General features: G+C 39.3%; 1 protein-coding gene across 1 annotated transcript in view; it reads left to right on the top strand.

The window, feature by feature from the left end:
• Nucleotides 1-413: 413 nt before the first annotated feature.
• The window catches only part of LOC138696352 (sodium/hydrogen exchanger 9B2-like), a 40855-nt gene continuing 31332 nt past the window's right edge, over nt 414-9936 (top strand). The window contains exons 1-2 of the mRNA XM_069821170.1: nt 414-632; nt 3624-3932. Coding sequence (XP_069677271.1) covers nt 502-632; nt 3624-3932 — 440 coding nt within the window. The 5' untranslated portion in view covers nt 414-501. The remainder of the gene's footprint in view (nt 633-3623; nt 3933-9936) is intronic.

The following is a 9936-nucleotide window of genomic DNA, read 5'->3' as shown; positions in this document are numbered from 1 at the left end:
TTTTCTTTAATTTTAAATATCTCAACTGGACCTAAAATATCAGCACAATTCAGAAGAATGCAAAGTAAGGAAATTAATTCTTAATTGAAAAAGAAATTGGAAGAGAAGTATTTTTTACGAGAAATATATTTAATAATACATAACATACTCAGTGTATACAGTAGAATTAAATAAACTTGCGATAAGTTTAAGAAGATCATTCAAAAGGGCTTCATTTTCACTAATATTGACTTCTCCCAAAATTCTCCGTTTATCAAAACTTTATTGACCCTGCCTCCCGTACTCAATATTTACCACCCCTAGCATAAAACTCGTTAATTACACAATAGGTGGCAACCCTGAAATCTTCACTACCGCGACATCGTCCCATTACTCTGACTACACTTTGTACGCTATGAGTGTGCTAGAAGCTAGAGCTCATGACATAGTAAGCTCTTCAAACAAGAGCCGTCACCTCTGATAAGAGTCAGTGCGGCTTGAGGCAACGGAGCCTTGGCAGTGATGAACGCTGATCTGCAGCCCATCCTGTCGCGCAGGGACGCCATCCCGGGATACCAGACCATGGTGCACTACCCCGGCGTCGTGTTAAGTAATCCATCCAGTGGTGGGATCTGCTCCAAACTACAGGAGAGGTGAGTAACGCTAACTGCATTTTAGTAATATTTGAATATTACATTCAGTTTCACCGTTTTGGGTATCTATATGTATATATTGAAACTTTAATTATGAATATTGAATTGGAAAGTGACGGTGGAATGATAGAGGGAAACGGAAGAACCCCGAAAAAGAAACAGAAACCTTGGCTTTGTCCACCATAATACGATTCTGACGTAGCTGGGTTGTGAATCCGGCTCCGCAGTCATTTTAAGCCTGTGCTTTATCACCTGAGCTACCAAGGCGATGGGCTTTCGCTTGTTACATAATAAAAATAAAACGTCATACAATTCATATCTTGTAGGCTATAGTATTGGAAGTATCAAGCGCAGTCAAATAAGGAAATAAATTTGTCATCGGGATTAGATGAAGATGAGAAGTTAAGTAACACGTCATAAATAATGGGACTGTTTAGGTCTCAATCATATAGCGGAGAAATGTGACCCCTCTGGTACATATCAGTGCAGGTTGTTCAAGAAATGTTCAGATTCCGTTCAACGAAAATGTTCTAATTGCTTCTGTGGAACGCGAACCATGGAGAAACTCGCGAAGAGTCGCTAGAGAATTACCTTCACACAAAGACACCACAAAGAGATTAATAGAAGACTTTCATCGGCATGGAAGGCGTTCTGGAGCCTGAAGTTCATATGGACGGACAAGACAATCAATCGCAAGCTCAAGTTCGAGGCACTGGAGACATGTATAATCCCAGTTTTGTTATACGGCTGCCGAACTTGGACACTGTCCAAGAGACAACGCTCAAGTATACAAACATGCCAGAGGAAAATGCAAAGAAAAATACTGGGCATCACGCTACGAGACATAATACCAAACGAAACACTACAAAGACTGACGAACACTACTGACGCAGCAGAACGAGCCACGGCAACTAAGTGGAGTTGGGGGGGGGGGACATGTGGCGAGACTACACCAGGCAAGATGGACCCATGCAGTCACAATGTGGGACCCGTACGTCGGAAAGAGAGGACAGGGAAGACCACGGCTCAGATGGGCTGACATGTTCGCCAAAGAGGCGGGGAAACAATGTTCGAGGACAACAAAGAACAGAGATTTGTGGAAAGAACTAGGAAAGGTCATTATTCAAACCTGCTTTATAGGGAGCTACTACCTGAAAGCCAGATTTGCATAATATATTCGTTACTGGAGGTACGTTAACAGGAAGCCACCATTTCAGTCACACAGAATTTGTGTGCACTCAAAGCTGGGTTCTGGCGTCTTGTCAGCCCAATTGAGTTGTGTGGATTTAAAAGGAAAAATTGTGACGGTGTCGTGTATAGTTTCTGGGGTAGCTCAGTCGGGAGAGCATTCGTGCGCTAAGCGAAGGGCCCCGGGATCGATACCCGGCCCCGAAACAATTTTTCCTTGAAATTATTCAAACATGCTTTACAGGGAGCTACTACCTGAAAGCCAGATTTGCATGTGAAGGAACTGTTTTAACGGTGGTTAGATAAAACAACATGAAAGTCGAGTTCAATCGAAGGATCGGGTACCTGGTTTGCCAAATCAGACTCCCAGGGATTTTATTATTGTGGGAGGCAACTGAAATTGTACCTCTACACGGTACTACCTAAGACTATCGAAATAAGCTAGCAAGTCATCACTCTGCTACAAGAATGATGGATGACAACAAGTTACGATGGAATCGATATAGTGCGATGCGGTGCATTGCGAAGTGTATTAAAACAGACGAAGAATGTTTTGAACACCTCTTGTAATCTCAAAATGATAGTTACCTCATTTTACGGTGATTACCATCTCAAAACTAAGACTCGGAGGACATAAATTAAGGTGAGGATGATGGTGAAATTTCTATTTTCTACATTATCAAGCTACGTCCTTGATTTTTTGTACACATAATCATGATGCGACAGATAATGATGTGGTGAAGTTTCATTTCTGTGAGTCAATTAGTTTCTCAATTATTAACAAAAATATTCTAAAAAAATATGCATAATTCAAAATGAAATATGTCGCTCAATTTTTCAGTGAAATGTATACATTTTTTTTTTTTTTTGCAAGACCAGTGGCATATTCAGAAAAAATATCACGCATTAGTTTTCCCATATCTCTACTGCAAAAGAGAGGGAAACATTTTTATGACCACTGCATACCTAGAAATAGAAATATTTCATTTTTATTTCAAAAAGTACTCATTTGCTCATAAAACCCATGCTCCATTTTTTTCCGGTTTTATATTAATTGGTTTTATATTAATTGTTGTAGAAATGAAATTAACAGCTACTAGAATTGAGGATACACCTGCTAGGTGTAATGAAAAAATTGCTAAATCAACTGATACTCCGGCATGGGCAATACCTCTTGCTAGTGGTGGGTATAGTGTTCATCCTGTTCCTGTACCTTGTTCTACTAGTGTATAGAACATGCAGTAGAAATTTAATGTTCCTAGCATTAAAATTTTAAGAGCCTTTTAGATTTCGAACCTGACGAAATATGCTGAAAAAAAAGTGTGAGAAAACAGCTTGTAAAATTTGCATGAAATTGAAGTTCAAGGGTGCAGCCATTTATATATTGCATAATTTTTATGCTTTCGAGCACCACAGAGCAATAAAACTTGCTCAACATAGAAATAAGAGATTGTTGATTCATTTTTACAAGAAAACGAAAACGCGACTTTTGACTGAAAATAACCAAAATTTCTCCGGTCTTTCTTCTTAATATCTACTTATTTTATAACGAGAAATAAAGCTACAGATAGCTTGTTTGCGAATTTAGGTTCACTCTGTATGGGAGCTGTGTGTAGGCTAATATCAGTAACATGGTAGAGAGCACACATATTATAATTCTTCGGAGCTTAACTATTTGTTGGGATAATTTTTGTGCATCTAATGAATACAATTAAAAATAAATAATCATTTTCATATCTCTCTTATTCTAACTTCGTATTGAATCCAGTCTGTACACACCTCTACCAGCTATTGCTTTTATAGGTGGAGAAACGTTTGTCAACGCGTCACGAGGCATTCTATTTGGCAACCTGTGGCCCGCAACCTGTCCCTGGCGGCTCTGGCCATGCTCCTGTGGGGAAACGCCTTCACCGTCGCTCGCGATGAGGCGGGGCCCGGGGGCCAACTGTTCCCCATCGGCGCGCTGGGCGTGGCTGCCTATTTGATAGGCGGCGTCGTGCAGCTCGCGGGCTTACCGTCGCTTTTGGGCATGCTGCTGACGGGCGTCGCTCTCAGGAACGTGGGCTTCGTGGTGCTACATGGCCAGTACCTTGTGCTCGCAGCCTGCCTCAGGTAGGGGAGTTGTTACTAAAGGAAGATATAATGTGAAATTAATAGTCTATAGGAGGCCTGCACAAGGTTTGCGCTCTCCGAGTCGGCTCACAGCTCATGAGTGGAATGCAGATATTGGCTGCGCTCTGTATAAGGGGTGATCTCGTACAAAATATACACGGAAGGAAGTACTAGTAAGAGTGCTTATGAAATGAATTCCCGTTCAGTGTTTGCAAAACTATCTTGGACTATTATTAATTAATAAAGAAATATTTATTTTACAGAAGTAATAGAAATTCTATAGCTACTTAAATGTACAATATCATTTTGTTATATTTGTATTTATCAGTACATCAAAACGAGGTTTTATGCTGTTGGCAGCTGAAAGGAACAGTAGTCTACTCATCATAATGAAACATTAGTTACAGATATTCGATGTCTGCCTTTATTAAAGTTGATTATAGAAAACAGTTGATTACATATAAATGTTGAGCCAAACATAGCAATCATTTTCACAGCCAGCCTGTGTAGTCGTGGATATTATTGCTAATGTTTAGCCTTGTAAAATCCAACCAGGCTAGTAGTATTATTCAAACGATCTTTAGCCCTTAGGTCACATTGAAGATCAATAAGTTCGAGCTGTAAATCGTTAAATGTTAAATGTTATGTTCCGTCTTTTAGATTCCTCCATACTGTACTATAGTAGTAGGTAAGCAACGTCAAACAGTTACTTAGAATAGGCCTACACACTGCACTCCACTAGATAACTGGGTGGTCGTTTTCCTCTCCTCTATCTATAGCAAGTCTATGTCATTCTGACGTATCTTCCTCTCCGATTCGGCGAGCGGTAAACACCGCTTTCCCGCTCCGAAGGAGCGCGCGCGCTCGTTGAGCGCTGTTTGTGCAGGCCTAGTCTATAGCCTATTAAAAAGAATTCTATTCGACTTTGAGTTGATCCACCACAAATGTCACAGAAGTTACTTGGGATCGAACGCTGTACCTTTCGTTGACTCTTCCTTTTCTAGCAGGTACCTGAAAAATTATATTTAGAAATTTTTCACTGCAGTCATCTCATTATAATTCATAACTATGGTTCGGATAAAGTAGCTGTATCAGGATAGGCATCCTTGGTCCGTGGGATTTGTTTACAAACATTAACTAAGACTGTACTGTCCATTCGCTGATGTTTTATCTAGGGGGCGGTGTAGCGCTCTTCCCAGCAGTTAATGTTTGTAAACAAAACGCACGGACGAAGGATGCCTATCCTGATACAGCTACTTAATCTGAACCGTATTCATAACATATATGGGAGGTATAACGCCTCATTATTATACTCTTTCCGTTGATAGTCAGTCTAGTAGTGGTACCATAGGGTACGTGCAAGAGGGAGTCTGGTTGGTAGTTGGTAGTCTGACCGGTTACCTAGTCGGAAGGAATGCCCTAACGTTAAGGAATGGAGACGTGCAAGACGAGGCTTGGTCGGTAGACAGCTATGTAGACTGTAAGTCCGTTGGTAGCTGGATTGGGAAAGATTAATTTCACATAATAATAATAATAATAATAATAATAATAATAATCTTTATTGCCAGAAAAATACAATACAATGAAATTGTAAATTTACAACATTCTAGCACTCCCCTAAAAGAGAGTGACCTCGTGCTCAGATTAGGATTCAATACATAATAAATGTATACGCATAAATTACAACATAACAACTTCTAAAAATTAATCATTACTCATAACAAATTGCTTGCACATATATTTAAATTTCAAACTGTTGGAGATAAATAAATTTGCGTATTTCTTTATTAATTTGTTATAAATTCTAGGGCAGATATTAGTACTTTGGTTGAAAGAAGTGCTCGTTAAACACTTAGGTTCCAACAAACGTATTGTATTCATGCTTTTGGTTTTGTTTGTGAGTATATGGTCTAAAATATGTGTGATTTTTATATATCAAATTTAATAATGCATTGATATAAATTTGATGTATTTTCAAGACTTTAAATCCTGGAAACAATTTTTCGTTAGGATAAACAATGTTTACAAATTTTGAAAACAGGTTCAACCCGACCACCAAAGCCCATATCTTATTGTGAAATTGTGAGATGAAAGAGGAGTTTAAATGGATACCTACTAATAAAGGTAAAGGTAGATCCTTCACATGCTATAAAGGCACTTCGGAAGAATGGAGATAGAGCTCCATGCTTTCTTGATCTCGGCACTAGAATGAGGTGGTGTGAAATGGATACCAATAATAAGTAACTTTGTAAATGAATAATATTGATATTTGACAGAAAGTGGCGATTTTAGAAATAATATAATTACCGGTACTCACCTTTTGGCAATTAATACATATTATTTTATCAATACTCTATGTGTATCAGAATGAACTATATGGAATTTAATGAAACGTTTTTATTATGACGCTTTTCAGAAAAGTGGAATTATTTACGTGATTATTTCCGCACTGAAAATACCCATATAACTAAGGTTTACGAGCCACCAACACGGTAACCAGCCAGGCTCCATCTTGTACGTACCCATACTTACCATAGGATCGATGGTGCATGGGTTCAAATTCACCAATCACGTTTAATTGTCAAAGGCGATACAGATTCTTTAGTATGTCTCTCTTCGGAAGAGAAGTATAGGATATTTCAAAAGTTAGTTCAAACATTAAACCGCAGTCTCGCTTCAACCACGGCAGAGTAAGGTCGAGGTTACGGGAGCGGTTATCTGGTGAGTTCGTGTACGCGGAGTGTGTGTATACTGTAGACTAGTGTTGCATTACACCGGAGTATTTTCGTGCAGTGTTTACATTCTATGAATACTTTCGCGTGTTTTTTAGTTTTTTTTTTCTTCTTCTTCTTCTTCGTAGTAAAGAAAAGTGACAACAGGAAAACCAAACATGTCTACAATTCGACGTCTAAATACAATTAAAGTACAATTTGACAGTGGTGCTACTCGTCCTATGGCAATGGATGTACATCTTTGGATACAACAAACTCTCAAATTAAACACAGAACAGGTAGAAATGTTGCAATTAAATACACAAGAAAAATCATTATATATAAAAGTGATATCGCCCACGATATACGAAAAACTGATACACAAACATGAAGGTACAACGGATTTCAAATATAATAATGGTGAACAAACGCAAGTGAAAGTAAGCAAGGCAGATGTTCCATCCGTAGCTGTCCGAGTGTTTAATTTACCCCCGGAGGTGCCGAGTTCATTAATTCAAACAGTGTTAAACACGTATGGTGTAGTTCATTCAGTGCGACAAGAACAGTGGAGCACAGCTTATCCTTTCCCAGTTAACAATGGCGTTCGTGCGGTAAAAATGGAAATCAAGAAGCTTATTCCAGGATCGATAGCCATTGCTGGATATAACGCACACATCACGTATGTGGGACAACCAATTTTGTGCTATGTGTGCCATGAGCCCAATCATAAAAAAGAAGACTGCACTCAGAGGAAAACTACCTTTAATGTTAATGTCAAACCAAGACAACTGTTATTAAGTGACATTGTTTCGGGAACAGTCGTTCAGGAACGCGAGGAGCAAACTACGGAACGGCCCACGCAACGTGACGCACCTGTAGAAGAGGAAACCGACACCGCATCAGAGACTGAGGCAACAAAAACAGTGACTACCGAAGATGAACAAAATATCATGGACACCACAGAGTATACAGCAAATGATGCAGCTGATCGTGCACAGGATATGGAACAACTTGCAGTTATCGCCGATGACGTGGAAATAACGAATATTTCATCTGGAATAAAAACACCTCTGCATCTTGGGGAATCCACACTCGATCTCGAAGAAAACAAAATAGGGCAACCTACCGAAACTACCGAAACACCATCTAAGAAACTTAAACCTATGGCGCAAAATGAGTTTACACGGGACCCACGTCTGAGAAGTCGCGAAGATGGGGCGGCGTCTGGCAGCAGCTCCAGCGAAAAGAACACAACAACCACGTATCCTAGCAATAAGGTCAAGAACAGTCCACGACCTCACCCCTACGCAATCTACGGTCGCACCAAAGACGGCAGTAAGAAGGACGGTCCTGATGGAAAATCTCTTCCGAAGGAGGATAAAAACGTTAGGGCTGGAGAATCCCTTAACGACGGTTAGCCATAAATAATTTTGGGACGTAGAATATGCAGGCGGGGATATCCATATCGTACGGCAAGTCAGTACTTGTACTACTTTATTTAATTCAATATATGGTGCTACTACGAAATTATGCAACATTAAACATAAATTGTTTACAAAGTAAAAATAAACAGTCGTTACTCAATGCATTCATAAGGCAAAATAGCATAGATATTCTATTGTTGCAGGAAGTGAATACCGAAAACTTTGATTTCATAGGACCGCAGTACGATTATGTTGTTAACACTGGTGATGAAAATCGTGGTACGGCAGTTATTTATCGTTGTGGACTTACGGTTGATGCCATCGAAAAACATCCAAGCGGACGAGTGATAGCCATGAAGATTAATAACATTCAGGTGCTCAATGTATATCTCCCTTCTGGAACTAATCATCGCCAACAGAGAGAAAGTTTTCTAAGTAAGGAACTCCCTTTCTTCCTTCGTCACAGATATGACTGTCTATTGATAGGTGGGGACTGGAACTGCGTGCTTCACGCAAAGATCAAACGGGGCAGTATAATCCATCTCCGGTTTTAGCAAACCTAACACAAGACTTACATTTAGTAGATACGTGGGAGCTTCTCCATGGTAATAGAGTCGAATATACTTTTCGCCGACAAAATGGAGCATCGCGATTAGATCGTTTCTATATCACTCGAACACACAGTAAATATATTTACCGTATACAAGTTTTTCCAACGCCATTTTCTGACCATGACTGTGTCCTCCTCTCACTCCAGACTGATATTACTCTTCCCATATATGGTAAGGGCTCTTGGAAACTGAACAACACTTTACTACACATTCCTGAAATTAGTGAACAATTTTCTCAACATTTTGAAAAATTAATAAGCAAAGCCAACAAGTCCAAACTCAACATCATGCAAAAATGGGTAAACATTATAAAACCTGGAATAAAAACTTATTTTCAACAAGCAGGTATCATTCGAGCCGAAGCAAATAGAGACACACTGAATTTTTATTATCAGTTGTTAAATGAATTGTATGCGGTACAACAGGCGGGTGGTAATAAGTGGCAAGAAATTCTGAACATCAAATCGACTATTTGTGCTCTTCAACAAAAATTCATGGACGGTGTAAAGATACGTGCGAACAGTAAGCGAAGATGAAAGATGCGCCCTATACCATCTTGTAAAGGAAAAACGCAACGCTAGGACTAAATATATATCCCACCTCCAAACAACGGAAGGAACACAATTAACATCTAACTCAGATTGTATTAAAGAAATTGAAACCTTCTTCAGAGCCCTTTATTCTGCATCTCCCACATCTGCAACGGGAACAGACACTTTACTTAAGCACGTGAATAGACACTTGAATCTGCAGCAGCAACACGATCTTCAGCTACCAATTACAGAAGAAGAAATTCTTAGGGCAATAGAAACTGCACCCAAGAATTCTGCCCCTGGACCTGATGGACTTACATACCAATTGTACAAAATGCAATGGAATTTAATTAAAGACACATTAGTGGACTTGTTCAATTACATTTTTGATAGAGGGATTGTAGTTGAGGGGTTCAGTGATGGGATTGTAATACTTCTCCCGAAGGTTACAAATCCACGTACAGTGTCGGAATATCGTCCAATTACACTCTTGAACACAGATTATAAGTTATTTATGATGATACTAGCGTGCAGAGTAAAAACAACTTTTCGGGATATTATTGAAATAGGCCAAACTTGCAGTGTACCAGACAAATCAATCATTCATAACCTTGCCACCATTCGTGATTCAATTTTATATTATGAAGAATTCCCGGATGAAAAAGCAGCACTGTTATCAATAGATTTTAATAAGGCCTTTGATAGAATGAACCATCTCTATCTAC

Source organism: Periplaneta americana, chromosome 3 (genome assembly GCF_040183065.1).
Source record: "Periplaneta americana isolate PAMFEO1 chromosome 3, P.americana_PAMFEO1_priV1, whole genome shotgun sequence".
Taxonomy (NCBI): domain Eukaryota; kingdom Metazoa; phylum Arthropoda; class Insecta; order Blattodea; family Blattidae; genus Periplaneta; species Periplaneta americana.
The sequence above is the reverse complement of the archived record's forward strand: the minus strand, read 5'-3'. Positions and strand labels throughout refer to the sequence as shown.